Consider the following 23,308-nt stretch of genomic DNA (forward strand, 5'->3'; position numbering starts at 1 on the left):
TGTAGATACCATAAAGAAAAACACACAAACTGTAATTGACGCAAGTAAAGGGGTTGGTTTAGAAGTAAACACAGAGAAAACTAAGTATACGTTACTGTCTCGTTACCAAAATGCAGGGCAATATCATGACATAAAGATAGGAAACAGATGTTTTGAAAATGTGGCACAGTTCAGATATTTGGGAACAACGATAACAGATCGAAACCTGATTCAAGAGGAAATTAAGAGGCGATTGAATTCGGGTAATGCTTGCTGCCATTCAGTCCAGAACCTGACTGGTTGCAGGCAGTACTAATTCTGCCTGTAGATGGATCTACCAACAGTAGTTCTTTCGTCAGCTGTCGTCATTTTCATAAAGAATGTTTATTGAAAAAGAGCTTGAAGTATGTATGTTGTATTTTTCTAGCATTGGATGTGTGTTGTATGACTGGCTTGTAAGCACGCGGATCCTCTAGTATTAACGTACGTATTATGATTAGGTGGCATTATTTATAGTGCCCGCATGTTGAAGCACAGTGTGGTATTGTGCAAACGCGTAAAAGCGTTAGTATTTTAACCTCACTGTAGACGGTCTAATCCTTTTGAAAGGTTCACCCTACTTTGAGCCAGTTCAGACTAATTCACCTACCCCGTAAGGTTACTTCTAATCGAATTGACACTTTGACAAATTCGGGAGAATACTCGATTAGGTCACTAGCGCTTCCTTCAAGATCTTTTCCAATTTATCAGTCACCCTACCATTCCACGCTTAACGTTGACAGCGTAGTAGAACAAAGAACAAACTCCGTGGTTTTAGTCCGCAAGCGAACTATACCGACCGAGCGACCGCCGCTTGTCGGCGAAGTTAGTGCCAACTTTAGCGGATAGAGGATGTCACGTAGTCAGCGCAACGGTTCCCCACGGCCGTTCATTTCGGTTTTCTAAACCCGTAGAACGCACCACAAAAACATGAATCATTTGAGGTCATCATTTTGTGGGAACATTGCACAGTGGATATAACGTGCAGGATACGAGTAGTCGTTCTCTTCCTCGCAATGGCAATTGTAACTGCGAAATATGGGTTTCTGTTTCTGACTCGATATGACAATCAGTTCGCCTTACTCTGTCTGCAGCCGCTGTTCTCTTCGAGCCATTGGTAACGTGTCCCATTGTTTCTGCCATGTTTCTTCTTGGAACAAAAAAAAAAAGACACCGTTTAAAGGTTCGGCCACACAGAGCGCTACGTACGCTATGTTCGCTATATGAACAGAAAAATATCTCCCTTTATTGCCAATATGACTGGCCACACAGACTTCCGTACGCTACGCTATGTTCCCTATGTTAGCTGCGTCGCAGAGTGTACACAGCGTACATAGCGTACGTAGCGAACATAGCGTGTGACCGAACCTTAAGGCCTCGATTCTTTAAGTGCTTTCTGTGCTTCCATTTGTTTGCTCAGGGATCTAAACCCAGCCCATATACACGTACGTACCATGTGTTTACTCTCGAGTTGAGCTTACTTTCGGACTCTGAAGATGGAAATAGTAAAGTACTCAGAAACATTTGTACATTTCGTCACTTCCCAGCAGTTCGCATCAGAAGAGGTCAGAAGGTCTAATCCTTGACAGCTGGAGAAACATTATTAAAACATCAACAGACTCCTTGAAACGGGTGAATGTCTTCGCAGAGATTCATGGTCAGTTCGATAATAGGAGAAGTTGTGCGCAGAAATGCAGCTTGTGCAGCTGAACACGCTTTATTGTGTCAGATTAATTAGTCAGTAACTGGCTTTCTTTAAGGCTACTGAACAACACTTGGAAATGGTGATAAGCTGCAGGAGGAATTGGAAATGAATAGATACAAAAGAGACTGAAAATGATATACAGAACAGATGAACGGTTAGAGAACACAGTGGAAGCAATATGCGGAAGTAATACACAGTTTCAGGTTACAACAAAAGGAAATAAAATCATGAAGGTGGAACGTACAATAAGACAGTTTCTCATCCTGGTCTGTATCTAAGGCACTGCGATGCATATTTTCTAGTTAGTATCATCATCATCATCAGTAATCTGTCAAGGCGACAGGTCCACAGTCTCTTCCAAAACAATTCCTCCATTTAATGCGATCTAGAGCTTTCTCCTTCAAATGACAGTATCCTCTTCTGTCCCCAAGGTCATCCAGCATCTTCTTACGTCTTCTTCCTCGTCTTCTTGTCACTTCTATCCGCCCCTCTATCTTTCCTTCAATAACTTCTTTTAGAAGGCAGTTTCTGCGTAAAACATGACCAATCCAATTAGCCTTCCGTTTTCTTATTTCGTGTAGGATATTCCTCTGCTCACTGACTCATAGTATCATATTGTATACTTTTACACAGCAAGCGAAATTAGTTGCGAGCCGTTCCCCTATTCTTTTATATGCAAAACAGCAACTTTGTGTAAGATTTGAGGTTTTCACGGCGGTGACTATGAAGGAAGCAGTCTTCTGGGATGTGGCGCCGTGTAGATACTGTGTTAACCGACCAGTCTGTTAGCACTGCTTACGCTGGTTCCTCGCTCGCCGATTTTCTTCTCGTTTTTTATACCCTGAAGATGGAGGCGATACGTTCCTCCGAAACGTCGGTTAACACCACATATACACGGTGCCAAATCCCAGAANGCTTTCTTCACATGAACTTCTATGTTGCACAAAGATCTCACTATGTAAATAAGTTATTGTTTCTTTGCGTTATACACAGTGTGTCCAGGTTCTGTTAGGACTGTGTTCATTAAAAATACAAAACGTCAATATTTTCAAAATTTCACTCTTTATATTCAAAATAGTCTCCTTCTGAATCAGTACATAGCTGGAATCGATTGAAAAGTTTTCGAAAACAGTCACTGTACTCCTTTTGTGGAATCGCATTTAAAACTGCGGTACATTCCCTTTGGATGTTCTGGACGATGTCGTGACGGTCTCCTTTCATCGCCAATTTAACTTTTGGGAACAGCCAGAAATCTGCTGGAGCCAAATATGGCGAATACGGAGGATAATCAAGGACTGTGATCCGTTTTCTGGCCAAAAAATCGCCCACGATCTTCGATTTGTAGGGTGGGGCATTGTGGAGGAGCGACCAGGAACCTTGCTCTCGATATTCAGGTCGAATTCGAAGAATTCTCGCCCACAAACAATTGAGGACTCCGAGATAATAATCAGAATTCACTGTCTGACCTTCTGTCAGAAATTCTTTTTGAATGATTCCTTTGGAATCGAAGAAAACGGTTAGCAGTGTCTTTACTCGACTCTTTTGCATGCGCACTTTCTTTGGTTTCGGCTTCTTTGGGCTCAACCACACTGCACTCTGCCGCTTTGTGAGAAACTCATATTGAAAACACAATCTCTCGTCACCGGTAACAATCGATTTTGAAAATTTTGTATCACTTTGGGCCGACCGTAACATGTCTTTGCAGTGTTCCACTCTGGCATGTTTTTCATCGCCTGACAGCTCGTGCGGTACAAACCGCGCACAGACCTTCCGTTTGTCCAAATCCTCGGTCAAAATTTGATGCAGAGTACTTTTTGGTATTCCCAAAAGCTCCTCGATGAGTCGTGCAAAAACACATCTGTCTGGTGCAAGGATTTCGGTCACATTTTTCACATTTTCTTCAGTGCGACTTGTTCTCGGCTTTGATGCACGTGGAGCGTCTTCACTGTCCTCCCTGCCGTCACGAAATACAGCATACCATCGAANCGCCACAACTCTCCAACAGATGGCATTGCAAGGCAAAATTTTAAAAAATGAGTCGTAACGGATCCTGGACACACCGTGTCTGCCGAAAATACCGAAGAGTTTTAACAACTCATGTACTTCTGGGACATAATGCGGTGTAGTCTGTTGAAAGTCCACCGTCGTTTCGGGGAACACGTCGCCCCCACCTTCAAGGTCGAAGAATAGACCAAGTAAGAAACCAGCGCGAAAGCAGTTGGCAAGCTAGTTTCTTGCTCGGCTTATTCTTACACCCTGAAGATGGAAGAGACATGTTCCTCCGAAACGTCGGTTGGCTTTCAACGATCTGCACGGAGTTATATCCCAAAAGATATAACTCTTCATAATCGCCGCTCTCAGAGCCTCATCTACTACAAACTCAAGCACTTTCCTGTAGTCCCATACGTATATTTTAATCTTTAATGTTCGACGAGGGAAATTACGCCTGTTCTTCTATTATAATACCAGATAACGGCGTTAATGTGTATAGAGGTAAAGTTGTCCTTGTGCTTAGTGAAGAAACACGGGTGCGTGGGGGTATAGCTCCACCATTCTTGACCTCTATACTAGATGGATGTGAATTGTCAACTTCAGGCCCCAGGCGCTTTAACCCCGAGGAAAGAGTCCGCGATAGCCATTGGATAGGTGACTAGGTGGGCTCCAGAACTGGTCTGGACACCATGGAGTAGAGAAAAGTCTCTTGCCCATGCCGGGAATCGAACGGTGGCCCTCTAGCCCGTATCCCGTCGCTACACCGAGCTATCCTGGCTCGTTAATCTGTATGTCGTAATTATATCATAATTAAATCTGTTCAGACATGCATTTAATAATCAGATTTGTATACTTCTTTGCACTGGATAATGTGAGGACACGGAGTACTGGTCTCTGGAAAGAATGTGGCTGTTTTATTTACCCGTTTATCATGAAAGTTCGGAACGTGCATTATTATTATTATTATCGTGGGGTAAAACTCAGTCCACTTGGCACTGTGGCTACGATTTGGCCTATTGTGCCCGCCTCAGATGATAGAGGTTGTTGATTTTGGAGCAAGTGGTGGAATGCGAACTGGCAGGGGATACCGAAGTACTCGGACAAAACCTGCCCCAGTTCCACTTTGTCCGCCACAATTCCCACATGACCTGACTCGGGCTCGAACGCGGGCCACGCTGTGGGAACCGCCTGAGCTATGGCACGGCCTTCAGAACTTGCGTAGTCAGATATTACGGCTTCAGGCCTTGAGATACTGCAGAGGTCTACATGTTCAGAGGAAGAACAAAAAATAAAATGTTGCCACATAAAAGGTTACCGAACTTGCATATAGTAGGTCAAGTTGCAATCACAGAACAGCGACTGTGTTACATCGTAGTTTTCCTCACTTTAATAGTTAATTAATAGGCTAAAACAAGACTAGTTAGGAGAATCATTGGCTTCGCATAGTTGCTTAATATTCACAGTGTCGTTCTGTTGAAGTAAACGGAACAAAGCAGGTATAAAAATGAAATAAAGACAAGTGTAAAACTGCACTTTCACGCAACGAATTTTTCAAAAGCGTACGAATATTTCGTAATTTTGTGTGCGTCGATGACTTTGTGTTCATTCTTTGTAGACACTCTACATATAAATATTGTATTCTACAAAGCTCTTCGCACTACAGCACACATATTATTGCTTGTAGTTCATTTAATATTCACCGTACTGAAAATATTTGGCGTAAATCTTAATGAGGACTTCACATTTTTGTTATGTATCCCTTTTTTTTATGGATTGGATAGATCTGGCTCAGGATAGGGACCAGTGGAGGGCTCTTGTGAACACGGTGATGAACCTTCGGGTTCCATAAAATGCTGGGAAATTCTTGAGTAGCTGCAGAATTGGCGGCTCCTCCAGAAGGGCTCAGCTCCATGAGTAAGTAAGTAAGTAAGTAAAGGTGATGAAGTTCCGTTTGGCTACATTTTGGATTATAATATACGAACGCAAACCAGCGTTCCTGAAAGTTTAGTGTGACCCCTTTCACTGAAATCCATTTAATAGTATATGAGAACAAAAATATAAACCTGCTGACTGACAAGTAAGACCTTCCCATTATGCGTTCATTTTACACAATCCTGTAAAGCAAGCGTTATTGGGTTTAGAAAAAGAAAGAAAAGAAGTTCTTGGAAGAAGTAATCGCCTGTTTTCGTTTCACTACATGTTGAGTATTTGCTACGACACGGGCAGCATAGAAAACGCCGCGTCCTGCAGTTCTGTTGTTGCTTGCGTATTCGTTGTCGCGCGAACGTGTTTACCGAGCCGATGCCTAGCAGTGAACGTCTCTGGCTCCACCATTCCGGCTTTCAGGCGTCATGTTTTTCCCCCTACTGCGGACCTAACAGATAACATCCAAAGACGTAATTACATTTACTCCAAACTTCTTGCCAACACGTATGGCGGAGTTCGAGTCCNGCTAGGAATTGAGTTCCGGTAAAATTATTTAATATGGAAACGGAATTTTTTCTGTACGGTTTTGTCCGCCACAAATTCCGTTGAGATCGTATTGAATGAAGGTACTATTCAGAAGTATTTTTTTATTGCTAGTGGGGTGGGACATAGCCCCTTGTACTGCGGCCACTTCTGGCCTATTGTACCAGCCCCAGATGATAGGTTAACACCGCTCTTTTCCAACCCGCCTTTGTTTGTATCAGCTCAGTCGGAATGGTGCTATCCTTGCTACACCTGTTTCTACCTTAGGACAGTGTATGATGGCCACTGCAAGTTGTCCTCACAGATTAAACTAAGGAAGATAGGTACGGGAAACTAGCTGGGTCGTTTTGCATGAGTCTCAGGGTAGCGATGCCGAAGAAAGCGGTACTCTGGGAGTTAATCCAAATGACGTTTATTCACCTTTGTTCTCCAAATCACACTATTAAATTAATGTATTCTTAGCTTTAAGTTACAGCGTTACACGATCGGCAAGTCAAAGTCAGAGTCACGTTGCAACTGACGGTCGGTCAGTCAGTCTGTCTGTCTTGGTGTCGAGCCCCAGCTGGGGCTCATGACCAGATATTACTTTTGAATGAAAGTTACTGTCCTGTCCATGTTTAGCGCCCTCTCTGACGAGAGGTCGGGTCTGTCATTTGTTAGTCAGTCTGTATTAATAAGTCCATTGTCTGTATGTACACATATTTACAATACACACTTATTTCTTATTTAAGTGTACAATATATACACGGCCTCTGTCAGTCCAGGCTAGGTACAGCAGATTATGCCCTTTATAACGATCGGCAAGCTATGTCTCGGAGCGTGCAAGGGCCACGTCCGTTCAGTTCGGAATAATGAAAGTCTCTCTTTTGTGGAATGGCTTGCACACCCCACGCCGAGAATTCGAAAGATGGTGTTGACATATACATTTCATCCCATCTTCCGTAGGAAGCTTGAACGAGGCAACCTAATCATACTGGCCCTCATTCACAGGCAATTGTAACAAGCTCTGACCTGTCCTTTTAGGCGCGTCCGGTTCCCTGTACCCGAGCTAAATTTATGACTGCTCGTAAATGTCAGAACTCCGGACTCCTTGGTCCTGCCAGAATCTAGAAATTTCAACATAAACACCGTATTGCACGTCCCAGACAATAAAATACGATATTAAAGATCACAATACATTTCCAGTAATATCAAAACATAAGACTTTTGAAATTAAAATTACCGAGAATTAATTAGAAATAAATTTCATGGTCATCTATAATCATCCAAATAAATAAGGGCACAGAATGATCAGCGTCAATATTTTAGTTTACTTTCTCTTCAGGCTCATGGGATTGTCTAGTCACTCCCAATTTGGCTTTCAAATCTAGATTACTGATTTTGTAGAAATTTGGTATGTACGCCAAGAGACAATTTCAGACATGGCGNCGCGGTAGGAAGCCAGCGATTAACCGCTTGAGCTACGGCGCGGCACATAAAAGTAACTATTCAGAGACTGCAGCACTTCCACGAGCAGCCGATGCACAAACAGAACAATGAGATGAGAGAATGGTTATGACATGTGGTTCTTCCTTGGCACAGACGTTTCTGTGAACTACGAACTGCGTGAGTGTGCAAGTACGTGTGACATTTAATCATGTGTTCACATAATGAGTCATTTATATTCAAAACTGCTGCCGTTTTATGACGTGGCTTCTTGTACGTACTTGCACTTTAAACGTACGGGTTAATTCAATGGAATCACAATGCGAAAGGACGCTGTCTAAAGAGCTGAAGACAATCCAATATATTTCGCTACACGTTTGTGATGAAAGATTTGGAAATTTACGCTTGACGATGCAATTAAGAAACTGCGTCATTTTCACGTAGTAAAGTAGAGGATGGCCGAGCGGTCTAAGGCATGTACTGTCTTCGCTCGCTTGGAAACCGGGATCGTGGGTTCGGATCCCAGTAAGGGCATGGATGTTTCGTTTGTGAGTGTGCGATTTTCTGTGTCTGTGTACAGGTTAAGGCCTTGCGACGAGCCGATCACCCGCCCAAGGAGTCCTACTGAATGTGTAAGATCTAGAAAAACCGAAGTGAATGGAGAAGTTCATGGAGGTAGGCCTAGGCCCACTGGGGCTGTAGTGTCAAGGGGGGGGAAAAAAAGTAGTGGATGGAGTTAACGCTTGACGATGCAATTAAGAAACTGCGTCATTTTCACGTGATAAAGTAGTGGATGGAGTTATATGAGCGTCGTACAGCTCTCCGTTCTTGGCGCAAAAGCAGATGAATGGATTCAGACTAAATTTTAGACAAACGATCTAGAAAAGCACCGTGTTTTCAAAGTACGCCTAATCAGAATCATCTTCAGTTGTCATTATGGAACCACAAAGAACGGTCACCGTTACCAAAAAGGAAAGCCTTTCGGTCAATTTTGCCTTCAGACAGTTCAGTTCAAATCCTCACAACCTAACCTATCCTGAAAGGTTCTGTCCAGCGGAGATGATAAGAACCTGAGACAGCTGAACCCAATTCACATGTTCACAGCCTGTCCGTTCCTGACACAGTTCATTCCAGTTCACATCCTCACAAGCTATCCTATCCTGAGATAGTGTAACTGGAGATGTCCTCGGTTGGACATCGCACTTGCTAAAACTCCAGGCACACGTGACTGGGCATATGAATATAAAAACCAAAGTTATAATGGCGATCTTCATCCATTCTGTCTGTTACAATGATCTTCATCCATTCTGTCTATCCATCCATCCATCCATCCATCTAATATATTTCTGTTGCTCCCACATGGAGCATAGGGCATCTGTGAAACACTTCCGTTCCCTTTAGTTTCTTAATCTTTGACAGTCGGTAGGACTCCTTGGACGGGGGATCAGCCTTCGCAAGGACGTTACCTACACAGGGCAACCAAACACAAATAAACATACACAGACATCTATGTCTTGAGTGGGATTCGAACCCATGATCCCAGTATTTGAGCGGACAAGACATTTCATGCCGTAGAACGCGAGGCCGCTGTGACCGGGCTTCATCCATCAATTCCTCGGCATTTTCACTCCAGCGTTATTTGGGTGTTTCTACGAAGTACAGAATTGATGAAGATCGAATGTGTGACATGGATTGGGAAGTGCCCTGGGAAATCTTCGTAACCTACTATATCCCGAGAAAGTTCAATCCACACCACGTCTTTACACCCTGCTTCCAAAACTTCAGTTTTCTTTTCAGTCTTGTGGCGCCTACACGCATCGTGTAGTTTCTTTGTTTGTGGTTCGTCAGCTGAAATTTTTATGAACTTCTCATTTAGTACATGCCTTTCCCGCCCTACGATTCTTTTATTTAATCAACCTAAATACTTAATCTCTCTATGTACCTCAGATAGGTGGGGCACGCGGTAGCGTAGTTGATTGAGACCCTATGCTACAAGCCGGAAGGTCGCGGGTATAAGCCCCAATGAGGTCACTGAATTTTTTCAATTGACCTAATCCTTCCAGCCGCACTATGGCCCTGGGGTCGACTCAGCCTCTGACAGAAATTAGTACCAGGAATATTCTTGGAATATTATTTGGGGTAAAGGGCGGCCGGCGCGTAGGGCTGACAACCTTGCCGCCATCTGTGAGCCGATTGTCTAGATAATGTGGGAACCTCAACATCCCACAACCCTATGGGCCTTCACGGCCTGTTACAGGGATACCTATACTTACTTTTTTACTTCTTTTATGTACCTCAGAAAGCCAGACATCAAGTTTCACACCAAAGAAAACGAATTTATGTATTTCAATTTAAGGGTTTCTTGTAAGCATACGGAATCGAATGGAAGAATTTTGTACATGACTTTAAAATTTTTATCATTGTAATATGAAGATTATCTCATTTAAAGCTCTTCTTCACAATTACGTAACTGCGCCTTTAAAAAGCTCACTTACTTTGATGTCATTCTTAGGGCCCCCATACACACACAGTTTGGCCTCTAGTTCGGCCTGCACAGTTCAAGACTGAAAGGCAAGTGTGTGGTGCGGCCGGCCGGCCAATCGTTTGGACTGTTGGCCTGTGGGAAACCCGTCAGTCCGTCAGTTCTGCCTGCAGGACCGTAGCACGTGATGTGTGTGACTCAACATTATAGGCTGGAAGACCGTGACTGTGGCATGAAGCCTGCCGCTTTATCTGCGCGTGTATGGGGAGGAAAGGGAGGGGGTAAACTGTCATAGTTTTGCCTGTAAGGTCGATCGGAAGGTAAAACTGTGCCTAGTTTTCGTCCTAAAGTAGTTACTGTCAAATGCCAGAGTTCTCCTTCTTTCTTCAGTTCAGGACTGGCAGGGGCGAATTTTCTACTTTGAATCCGTAAACAGTGTCGCTGGGGAAATTTTTATAAAACGACCGTTTGAAAAAAACGACAGCTATGAGAATATATTTAAGGCGATTTTTGAAAACAAAAATGGGATTTGAGGATTGGAGACCGATAGAACTGACTCAGAAATATGGCCAAAAACAAAGCTTAGACATTGACAAAGAGTTACTTACTTAGGTATGCCGCTCAGCAAAATTAAGTTTTCCATGTTTCCTGCATTGATATACAAAGCCGATAAAACGTCAAAACATATAAATCGTAGGGCCTTATGTAAACATGTTAATTTTCCCGCGTACGGAGTCCCGTAACAGACAAATGAAAAAGTCGCGGTATCAGTAGAGTAAAACATGGCGTCAGTTGATTTCTATTCACAACTTGCCAGCAGGAAATTCCACACTTCACACATCACGGTCGGTCAGTTCCTGGTTCAATTCCAACGTAGTCGCTGGCATTACTAGCGACTTACGGAAATTTCCAAAAGCGTGTCTCATTTAAGCTTATGTATTTGTTTCTTTAACGACTCCTTTTCGTCTGTACTGGCTGCACAGTATCAGTGACACAAAGATTAAAGCAAGTGCCACGTAACTTCGAACAAGACCAAGAGTAACCTTGAATGCGCAGAAGAACAATTTCAGATAAGGGGGTGGGTTCGAGGGTGTGAGAAATGACAGGCGACCAGTTGTACAAACACCTGGCCGCCTGTCACTTCTCACACCCTCGAACCCACCTCCTTGTCTGAAACTTTTCTTCTGCGCATTCAAGGTTACTCTTGGCCTTGTGTGAAATTACGTGACACTTGCTTTAACAAGGTGATCTCATAAGCATACTTCTTTATTTTTGCAAAACAGGGAATGTATGCTAAAAACAAACGCCTACTTTCCTTTGAAACGACACGGACCGCATACAGAAATGCACGTCCAACAATTTATCTATTTCTGCGTGTGTATTCGTTGCCGTGGTGACGTTTTAATCTAGCCACTGCCTAGCAACAGACACGCAGACTGATGGGAGGGATTTACGAGTTACCTCGTTGAGATGGGCTCGGGTGCCATGATACACATACCAAGTTTCATAAAGATTGGTTCAGGCATTCAGAAGTTGACAAGGGAGATATGTAGACAGGAAGATCACATAAGCATACTTTAGGAAAGTAGGCTAAATAAGAAGTTCTGGGAAGAACTAATCGCCTACTTTCCTTTGATACGACATGGACCTCATAGAAAACGATGAGTCCAACAGTTCTTCTGTTGTTACGTGTGTATTCGTTGCCACTCTAATGGTTTTATCGAACCGTTGCCTAGCAACAATAGGCGTATACACATAGACACAGACTGATGGGAGAGAATTATGAAATACGCCGTTGAGATGCTCTCAGGTACCATGACAAGTATACCAAGTTTCATAAAGGTTGGTTCAGACATTCAGAAGTCAATAGCGGGCGATACACAGAGACACAGACAGCATGATGATCTGATACGCCTATTTTGGTTCTTTAGAAATAGCTCAAGCGGTTAGTCACTGGCTTCCCACCGCGGCGGCCCGAGTTCGATCCCGGGTCTGGTCAAGTGGGATTTGTAGTGGACAAAGTGGGGGGGGGGTTCTCCGTGTACTTCGGTTTACCCTGCCAATCTTCATTCCACCAAATTCTCCATCATCATAATCACCCGGGGCAGGTACAATAGGCTAATCAGTGACCGCCGTGCCGAGTGGACCCAGATGGACTCCACCCCCCACCCCCCACTAAGCGAATATCGATACTGAAAATACCAGCGATATCGTAGGCCTATACAAAAATTATTTATCCATTTTATTAATATACTTTTATGCCAAATCACGATGCCGCGCCTGCGCGAACTATTTTCATACCAAGATGATAACTGAGGAATCACTATCACCTTCCTAGAAGAAAAAATAAGTGCACCGATGTTACAGAAACCTCTAATGACGGTAAAAATCTGGACTGTTTGATTCTGAAATGCACTGCGTCAATGTCGAGTGTAACAGAACAGCTGAGTAATATTTGCCTCTCTTTTTTTCTTCTTTACAGCAAAGAAGGAGATCCTTCACGGGGTGAGTGGAGAATTTCGGTCTGGGGAGCTCACTGCCATCATGGGACCTTCCGGAGCTGGTAAAAGCACACTCTTGAACATCCTGGCAGGCTACAAGTGAGTTTCTTTCCAAATCATGTTTTCGAACCCCGAATATAGCGCTCACAGAGCTGTCGGCGGCTGAACAGAGAACGAAAAAAATCCAGCCTTGAAAAGGTTAAGTAATTATAATAGGATTCAGACATAACGTCATAGTGCTTCCGTCTCGCTGATCTGGAAAAAAATTTACAGGGTTGCGACGTTTAGAGCAGTGTTTCTCAACCGCTGGGCCGTGGCCCGCTACCGGGCCCTCGTCTTATAGAAAAAGAATTTCACAGAAGGTTGAGAGCCTCTTCGCTTCTACTTATCGTCTAGTGTGACTCGTGTCGTTTCATTATGGTAGCGCTCAAAATAATACTTTGCTTGTCAGCATTTGCTGAGTCTGAAATCGTAAATTGTGTTAGGTTACTGTTAACCCATTGACAATGTCACCACTCACAGGTGTTCTTTTAAATAATGGTTTGTATCACGTGCGGAAACTATGTTTATGTTTCCCTACTGAGAGAAGGCTAGCTGAATGAATATATATGTCAATATGCCTAATAACGGGATGTGAGAAGCGGTTTTCCAACATGAAGTCCTGTTACTTTCTTAAACATAATATTGTTATGTAAGTACAGTTTGTCACATTTATGGAAACATACGTTCATGTAGTCTCTGTTCAGCTAACATTGTCTTATTCTTTTCGCGCCGTGGTGGACACAGCACAACTGTCCCTCTTCTGCGTTTCTCGTACTATTCACGAACGGTTCCTGCAAATACATGCGAATGGCAACATTGTGCAGTCCTTAAGCACCGTGTCACAGAGCACGTACAGGGGGGTGAAGGTAAATTCTACGCATTCGTGACCCGTAGAACAAAATGCTGAACAGGCCTCAGAGTCTGTTGTTGGGACGAAGGAACAAACTTTGCTTTCCACACCGCAGTACAACGGCCGTACGTACCATGTATGCGAGATCCAGAAGACGAAGAAGAAGACGTAAGAAGATGCTAGATATTTGTATTTGAAGGAGAAAGCTATAGATCGCATTAAGTGGAGGAACTGTTTTGGAAGAGACTGTGGATCTGTCATCTGACAGATTACTGATGAATGATGAATGAAAATGAATCAAACACCACCGTGTCACTCACTTTATTGGCTGTTTCAGCCAACCATATTCACTGACAACTCTCACTGGGATAGCAAGTTAAAGGAGGGAGAAAGATGCGTACAAAATTTTCAGGTATATATAGTATATATAGTAATCTGACATGTTCTACATCCTAGGCACATTGTGACCAGAGAGGATTCATGGAATTTTAAAATAAATGAATGAATGAAAGTAAAGAACCTTATCAGCATCGGCATCTCCATAATTCGACCCTGAATGTAATCTGAACCAGTCCCGGTACAGTTGTTTTATATTTTATGACGGTTTACGTAAATTCGGATGTTCTGCTTAGGTTTAAAACATACATTTTTGTTGCGTAAATTTCATTACATATCAAAATAAAATTCAGTTAGGAGGGAAATATTGTACAATATTCTGGTAGAGTTTGGGATACCCATGAAACTAGTTAGGTTGTTTAAAATGTGTTTAAACGAAACGTATAGTAAAGTCCGTGTAGGTAAACATTTGTCTGATAAATTTCATATTCAGAATGGTCTAAAACAAGGAGATGCTTTATCGCCACTCCTTTTCAACTTTGCTTTACAATATGCCATTAGGAAGGTCCAGGGAAACCAGGTGGGACTGAAATTAAACGTGACACATCAGGTGTTGGCCTGTGCCGATGATGTGAATCTACTGGGTGATAATGTAGATACCACAAGGAAAAACACACAAACTTTAATTGACGCAAGTAAAGAGGTTGGTCTAGAAGTAAACACTGAGAAAACTAAGTATATGTTGCTGTCTCGTCATCAAAATGCAGGGCAAATCATGATATAAATATAGGAAACAGATGTTTCGAAAATATGGCACAATTCTGATATTTGGGAACAACCATAACAGATCGAAACCTGATTCAGGAGGAAATTAAGAGGCGATTGAACTCGGGTAATGCTTGGTACCGTTCAGTCCAGAACCTTTTGTCTTCTCGTCTGCTGTCCAAAAACATAAAAATTAGAATATACAAAACTATAATTTTGCCTGTGGTTCAGTATGGGTGTGAAACTTGGTCTCTGATATTAAGGGAGGAACATAGACTGAGGGTGTTTGAGAACAGGGTGTTGAGGAGAATATTTGGACCGAAGAGAGATGAAGTGACAGGAGATTGGAGAAAACTGCATAATAAGGAGCTTCATAACTTGTACTCTTCTCCAAGTTTAATTAGAATGATCAAATCAAGGAGGATGAGGTGGACAGGGCGTGTAGCACGAATGGGGGAGATGAGGAATACGTATAGGATATTGGTGGGAAAGCCAGAGGAAAGGAGACCACTGGGAAGACCAAGGCGTAGGTGGGTGGACAATATTAGAATGGATCTTAGAGAGATAGGATGGGATGAATTGGATAGATCTAGCTCAGGATGGGGAGCAGTTGAGGGCTCTTGTGAACACGGTAATGAACCTTCGGGTTCCATAAAATGCTGGGAAATTCTTGAGTAGCTGCAGAACTGGCGGCTCCTCCAGAAGGGCTCAGCTCCATGAGTAAGTAAGTAAGTAAGTAAGTAAGTAAGTATCCAAATAAAATTGGACACGGGACAAATATATACACACGATTACAACGCCCACTGACTCTATAGCTGTTTACTCTATTCTCTTCCGCTTTGTTTTAGTTCAAATGCTGATTTTTAGCTTCAATGCTGGTTTCTTACCTTTCTATAAAATGCAGCGCCATGCCCCGCCCACTTCTAGACCGACTCGTTCGTTGCAACATACAAACTTCACTCATTTTCACAGTACATGTTGCGATCCTACCTGAAACAACAAAAACAGTTGGAAATTTTATTCAGAGTAAGTCATTTTCTTCTTTTCGTAAGCAAAGCAGCACAACAAAATTTCTGTTTACTAATACAGTCTGACCGACGTAGATAAAACGTTGCTACACGTAAACAGCTTCCGTTTTCTGCCGTGAACACATTGTTACGGTTAATTGATATTTATTTTTGCGAATGTGCCATTGTTTAAAAAATTCGACCCTTCGAAGGTTATGTATCATTTCAGTATTAAGCTACAGACCATGTAAATAAGATATAAAAGTTTGTTACGATGGTACATTATCCTGAAGACGGAGACAGAATCCAGTCTCCGAAACGTTGTGTTTTTAGATAAGGACAGGACGATGGATAATGTCGAAAAACATTATATTTGTACAAACCGTGTGCCCAGCTGCACAGTGTTAAACAGCACTAGACTTTCATATGACAACATTATGTTCTGCCACACGATGGCGAAACATTTGTGAAAACAATGTAGACCTATGTAGCTTATGAGATAATACATTTGCAGTCATTTCTCGATTTCAGCGATAGGTGCATTACTGCCGTGACATAAACCAGAGAGGAGTTTAAGTGATATACCGGAGCCGGCATAGACATAAATACGAAGAAATGAGCAGGGATGGTTAGAGTACCTACTGAATTCTTATGCATTACTTAAAGAGATTCGGTCTTTAAAGGTTAAGAAGTATATTGTGTTACTGTTGTTAAATCTAAATCGATGAAATCAAGTGCGCATGAATCAAGAAATTATTCTACAAATATTTTATTTCCGTCATATCTTGCAGGTTTTGGAGATGGGGCACAAACCTGTTAAAAATGAGCCAGATTTTTTTCTCGACCGACATAAATGTACGGCAGTTCTGCAACAGCAGCTATTCGACTCGCTCACTGGTGATCGGCTACTTTCCCTGGCCGCAAATTTCGTAATATACAATGACATTGTTCTTGACCTCACTTACTGACATTTGGCAAACAAAGAACATTGCATAAACACTGTTGTTGCTTCGTGACGCATGTCTGGAGAAGTAAGTGGTGTCAGTCTTTCTGTTCTGAAGCGTAAGACGTAGCAGAGAACACCAGTAGACGCGCGATGTAATACGGGTACGATACAGTCTTGGATCGCACGAAATCTGGGATCGTTGTTTCGAATCCCGATCTGGGCATTGACGGGCGTCTGCTGCTTTCTGTGCTTCATTGTTCTATGCAAGCAGAAAACTTGCAGTAAGTTGAGTTCTGCAAAATGCCTGAAAGACTGTTTCAGAATTAATACTAAACCTGAAGAGGCCAGGCGGCCCCTGAACCTTGATGCCTGTAATAATTGCATTCCATTCGTTATCTATTTTCGTGATAATTCAACAGCCTAAAGGTCAATTAGGAGCAAGGAAAGACATGAAACAAGCATAAACACAAAGGGCATGACAAGGCAACAGTTTACACAATAAAGCTTCAATTTGTGCAATCACGTTCACCGTTATGCGATGAGAGAAAAATACGAGTATATGCACATATATTTAATATAATTAATATTTATTTATTAAGGAAGTACCATTGTAGCGTGCTGAGGAACGGTTTTAGTTCTAAACATGTCATCCATATAAGCAACTTAACTGCTAAATTCCATCTAGCAGAGGACAAGTTTTTGCTTAAAGAGCAAACAATGAACAAAGAAATTTCTCTGATATACCGGGCAGGAACGCGAAGACCAACAGATTCCAAAAGAGGGGGACAGAATTTAGAGCCAAGATAAACTCGAATTAGGACGAGTGTTATACCTCCTAGAGATATCGGGTTTTCGGACTTTATCCATCGTCCTGGTTTTAAGATAACTAAGAAAAACACGACTTTTCGGAAACTGGATCTTTTTCCGTCCTCAGGTGAATGAAAACACCTATTCTGTTGTGTCCCTTAGAAAGAGCTAGCCTCAATCACTGGACAATCACTGTCCAGTGATTGAGGCTCACCTGAGGACGGAAACAGATCCAATTTCCGAAACGTCGTGTTTTTCTTAGTTATCTTAAAACCAGGACGATGGATAAAGTCCGACAACCCAATATCTCTATGTGTTATATACCATCGTCAGAATCCTATAGTAACTAGTTATACCTCCTGTTACGTAAGGTGTGCAATTTTAATAGTTTTAAGGGATAAGCATAAATGTAATGAATATGGGGAAAGAAACGATTGAAACAGGGGGCTGCATACTTTTGTTGTATAAGCTCCACCTAATTGGCGTCAGTAAACGGACCAGAATTCCAGACAGAGGCGTATTGAAATTTCGATCTAACTAGCGTAAAGTGTAAGGTATAAAGGCATTCAAGTAATGAGAGAAGGTTACGCTGCGAACTAGACCCGTCAGCGTAATACAATGAGAAATTGTGCATAAGTGGCATGATTAAGGAAATAAAACTGAGAATCCCAAAAATATTGAATAGAGTCGGTACGGGTTAGAGACGAATCGTAAAGTTTATACTCGTAGATCGATAGCTTAATTTTCATTGAGGATGTAATTTTAATTTGACTAAAACTGAGTTTTATAGTAAGCAGTTTACTAGCCTTATACAGAGTCAATGTCAGACTGCAGCAGGTCGCAGTTTTTGGGAGATTTAATGGCACGGTAGATCTGATATCGTCAGCGAGAAGTAGATACCTAGAGTAGTTAATTTCGTCGTATAAGCCAGAAATATAATAATAATAATAATAATAATAGTTAAGAGAAGAAGAAGGTACATGCCCTGGAAGCCCATAGGATTATGAAACGTCGAAGCTCCCACATTTTCCAGAGAATCGGCTCAGAGGTGACGGTGAGGTTGTCAGCTGGCCTTTTCTTTTCCCCTTGGCGCTACAGCCCCAGTGGGCCTAGGCCTACCTCCATGAACTTCTCCGTTCACTTCGGTTTTTCTAGATCTTACACATTCGGTAGGACTCCTGGGGCGGGTGATCAGCTCGTCGCAAGGCCTCTACCTGTACACAAACACAGAAAAACGCACACATTCAAACTAAACATCCATGCCCTGAATGGGATTCGAACCCACGATCCCGGTTTCCAAGCGAGCGAAGACAGTACATGCCCGGACGCTCTTTACCACCATGAAAACTCCTGGTATTCACTTTTGTTAGAGGCTTAGTCGTGCGGCAGGAAGGATTATTTTAATCGAAGCAATCAATGACTTCATCGGGAATCGAACCCGCCACCTTCCGGCTTGTAGGCTACTTCCTTAACCAACTGCGCTTCCCCGTGCATCCTGTACATGTGTGTGTGTATATGTGTATAACTTCATGGAGCTGAGCCCCTCTTCAGAAGCCGCTGAAGCCGCCAATTGTGCAGCTACCCAGGAACTTCCCAGGATTTTATGGAGCCCTAAGATTCATACCGTGTTCATAAAAACCCTCCATTGGTCCCTATCCTGAGCCAGGCCAATCCAGTCAATACCATCCCATCCTATCTCTTTAATATCCAGTTTAATACTATCAACCCACCTACGTCTTGGTCTTCCTAGTGGTCTCTTTCCTTCTGGCCTTCCCCCCAATATTCTATATGCATTCCGCGTCCCCATTTATGTTACATGTCCCGCCCATCTCATCCTCCTTGACTTGCACATTCTAACAATACTTGGCGAAGGGTGCAAGTTATGAAGCTACTCATTATGTGTGTGTGTATATACAGTAAAAGTTGGTTATAGCAACATCGGTTTCTGCGACACCTTGTCTATTGCGTCAAATATTCAATGGTACGAACTAATTCCTCATAAAGCAACTGTTTTTATACCTTGCTTAGTACGACATGCACAAATGCATCAACCTCGTATGTAACGTCATTTTCATTCCTGAATTTCTCTGATATCGTGGGAAAGTTCGATGTGTCTGCCCACCCTCACTTTCTCTACTTGCTGACGTGACTGTCCTGGAAGAATACGACCGCGGGCTGCAAGAGGAGCGTGGGTTTTATGCGAAAACAAGGGTGTGGGGTGGGACTGCGTCAATAGTGCAAGAGGACGCGGCAGGTTGTTAACTGCATTCCTTTCCTAGAATCTCGTCTAACAGGACCTCACATTGTCTACTTACCCTATAGTGTTCCTGCCTAAACCCAGAGAAGTGCAGTAGCGAAAACATGGCAATGAAAAGGAAAGTTTAACTTTACTACGTATTTCACTAACAAATGCAACATTTTAACTCGGTTTTTTGTAGATTTTTACGTGACTAACATAAGGCTACTGTGGAAGTGCCCATTTCGGTTACAACGACATTCGTTTATGACGACACTATTTTTAGGTCCCTCTGACGACGTTATAACCAAGTTCTACTGTATATTGATATGGGCAAATGTTTCCTCAGTTACAAATAACTAGATAATGCTGCAGTATCAGCACAACTCCATCTTATGGCATGCATATTTAAGGGGCAATATGGACAGCAGGCTTAGCCTGTCAATCCACGACCCGCTATGAACAGAGCTAAGTTACTTGATGTCCTTATGTTCCAGGATGCGCGGAGCGGAAGGATCAGTAAAGGTGAATGGCCGGAATATAATCAAGGGTCATCATAACGAGTTCTTCCGACTGTCGTGCTATATCATGCAAGAAGATGCCCTGAGACCGGCCCTCACTGTCAAGGAAGCCATGACCTTCGTGGCGCACCTCCGTCTCGGCTACAGCACGTCACACAGGCAGAAACAGAAGCAGGTATGATGCACTTCAGACACACAGTGATCACGAAGTCTCTGATGACTTCAAGGTACATGAGTTTTCGGGAGGTGGCTGTGCTCCCGCCTTCAGGTGATCATTGGCCATTATACAGTCAGATCTGCCTGGATATTTAATTAGTTGGGATGAAAGTTCTTTTTTAGCCTTTCTCGTGGGGTGAGACCGAGTCCGCTTGGTACTGCGGCCACTGTTTGGCCTGTTGTACCACCCCCGGATGATAGTTGATGACGATGACGATTGTGGGGCAATCAGTGGAATGCGAATTGGGAGGGGAAACCGAAGTGCTTGAAAAAAAAAACCTTGCCTCAGTGCCACTTTGGCCACCACAAATCTCACATGACCTGACCCGGCCTCGAACCGGAGCCGCCGCAGTGGGAAGCCTGTGACTAACTGCCTGAGCTATGGCTCGGCCTAGTTGGGATCTAACCCGGGATCCTTTGAATACTAAGCCATGCCATTCATCGGTATACAGACTGGACTAGAACCACCTCCAGGAATGTAAACCTTGTAAACCAGTATTTCAGACAACATAATCCCTAGGAACTAATTATAGAAGCCAGTCTGTGCCCTTGTTTGCTTCTGCTCATACGGGATGCTGACCTCAGGGATAGCGGAAATAACATAATTGGCATGACATGTTTTCCCTGTGCTGATCGAAGTGGCCGCGGAGTCAAAGGCTTGAACCGTCTTCGCACGTTCGAACACTGGGATCGTGGGTTCCAATCCCACTCGAGGCATGGATGCCTGTGTGCATTTATTCTGTGTTTGTGTTGTTCTGTGTTTAGGTAGCGGCCTTGCTACGGGCTGATCCCCCGTCCAAGGAGCCCTACCGACTGTGTATATAAAACTGTGTAAAACTGAACAGCGGCCAAGGTTTAAAGGGATGTAGAGTTATATACGTATATACGAGTATAGAGAGAGCTATATTTCATTGTCGTGCGGTAATTGCATGTTTTGAGTGACATTTTCCTACACTGGAAAGTACAAGATGGTGGAAGTAAGGGAAAGAGGAGTGATGACAGGACGGACAAATAAACAAGTTCTGGAAGGAACTAATCTCCTACTTTCTTTTGATACGACACAGAGCGCACAGAAAACGAAAGAATTAGGGAGGATGGGGACACACAGAGAGCTAGGTAAACTCATAAGCCTCATAACAGGAATTGGGGGACAATCACAGACAGCAGTGTGATCTCATAAGCCTCCTTTTACTTTTAGCCTTTTTTTTTAATGAAAGCAGGCTTATGCGATCTCCATGGTTTTTTAATCTTTTGTGTGACCCCCTAGTAACTTATGAATGGCTGAACCAATCTTTATGAAACTAAGTACGTTGAACCCATCTCAACGTCATGCTCATAAATTCCTCCCACCAGTCTGTGTGTCTGTACGTGTACCCTCATATTATTGCTAGGCAACGGCTTGTGGTAAGAACAGCTAGTGCTGCAACGAATACACAGGAAGTAGACCAATTTTTGAACTTTCTGTTTCACAAGAGGAACGTATGCTAAAAAGATGAGAAACGCGGGGAAAGGGAAAAGTGAGGTAAAGGTTCAAACGAGATGAAATGATAAGTTTAAACAAGATAGAGGGTAAGGGAGAAATGTACAAAATAAACTATTTTCCATGACAGGCTAAACCTGTGTGACGGAGCGTTAGCCAAATCCCAAGGCACAAGAAGGTCCTGAATATTCTAGCAATGAGTACGCACATCTTATGAAAATTTTCAGACGAACTCCACTCACGAACAGTACGACACCAGAAAGCTTTCCGAGTACCCCATAACAAACTTATGTACAACTTAACACGAATAAAGAATTCAGTCTACTGGGATACAGCGCGGTGTAGTCCGTTGAAAATCAACTAACGTTTCGGAGGCATATGTCGCCTCCATCTTCAGGGTAAATAATGCGCCAAATAAGAAATCAGAATGAGATTTGCTTGCTACTTGTTTGAAGCTCGCTTCTTGCTTGGTTTATTCTTCCGCCCTGAAGATGGAGGCGGTATGTTGCTCCAAATCATCTGTTGATTTTCAACAGACCACACTGTTATATCTCCTACGACAAAAGCCTTCATAACTACAGCTGTGAGAACTTCAAATCCTATTTAAAATTAATAAATGAACTGCGATTGACCATGAGGGATATGTGCGAAAGTAAAGGGATAATGTAGGACTGTGAAGTACCAAGCTACAAAGAAGAATTCGAACCAAAGCGTATGTAATTCCATACACTGAAGAATTCTTATATTTTTGACAGAACTATTGTTTTATACTCACGTCTTTGTATAACTAAGTATAATTGAACCTAGTTTCATTACTGTATAAACATATATATATATATGTCCAAGTTTTAACAAATATTGTGGTTACAGCTTGCGTATATTTGGCAAATTCAAGTCATCACATGATGATGACCGTTTACGGTCGAAACATGCGGCGAATACTAAGAAATAAATAAACAATGAAGTTTCTTAATGTAAGTTTGTGTGACAGATTATCTTATGAATGAATTAATCTGACCGATTATGCCATTTTCAATTACTGTGTAACTCCCATTTTATCATTTCCTTAAGCAGCCAAGGCGGCTGACATGAATGTTTTATTACGAAAGACCTCAGGTCCTGCTAGGTCCTGCTTGCAAGCAAACACATTTGAGACAATGTTTACTGTATACAGGTATAGAAAAATGCGAAATGTTAGGGTGTGTAAAAGCACCGCATTCGGGTCTGTTTTGTCTGTTCTCATGTTTTGCCGACAAGGTCATGTAACACCGAAGCTAAAAACAGAGAAAAGCGACGGACGCTGGAAGAAATAAGCAGGTAGACAATAAATGTATGGAGAGGCAGTGAGATAATTGGCTGAGCCACGTGTACGGAATGTACATAACAGACTTCGTGAACAGAGGCACGTAGACCTTGGCCGCCCTGCTCTTCAGAGTAAGGGGTCACGATCCAGTAGTTGATCAAGAAGCTTTTGGAAATAACATGCACGCTCAGCAATGCAAATGAAGGA

General features: G+C 42.7%; 1 protein-coding gene across 2 annotated transcripts in view; it reads left to right on the top strand.

Annotated features, from left to right (window-relative positions):
* The window catches only part of LOC111861909 (ATP-binding cassette sub-family G member 1), a 148,385-nt gene that overhangs the window by 87,041 nt on the left and 38,036 nt on the right, over window positions 1-23,308 (top strand). For both annotated transcript variants that reach the window (XM_023846860.2, XM_023846861.2), the window contains exons 3-4: window positions 12,574-12,691; window positions 20,079-20,277. In XM_023846860.2, coding sequence (XP_023702628.1) covers window positions 12,574-12,691; window positions 20,079-20,277 — 317 coding nt within the window. The remainder of the gene's footprint in view (window positions 1-12,573; window positions 12,692-20,078; window positions 20,278-23,308) is intronic.

The sequence above is a fragment of the Cryptotermes secundus genome, unplaced genomic scaffold (assembly GCF_002891405.2).
Source record: "Cryptotermes secundus unplaced genomic scaffold, Csec_1.0 scaffold39, whole genome shotgun sequence".
Taxonomy (NCBI): domain Eukaryota; kingdom Metazoa; phylum Arthropoda; class Insecta; order Blattodea; family Kalotermitidae; genus Cryptotermes; species Cryptotermes secundus.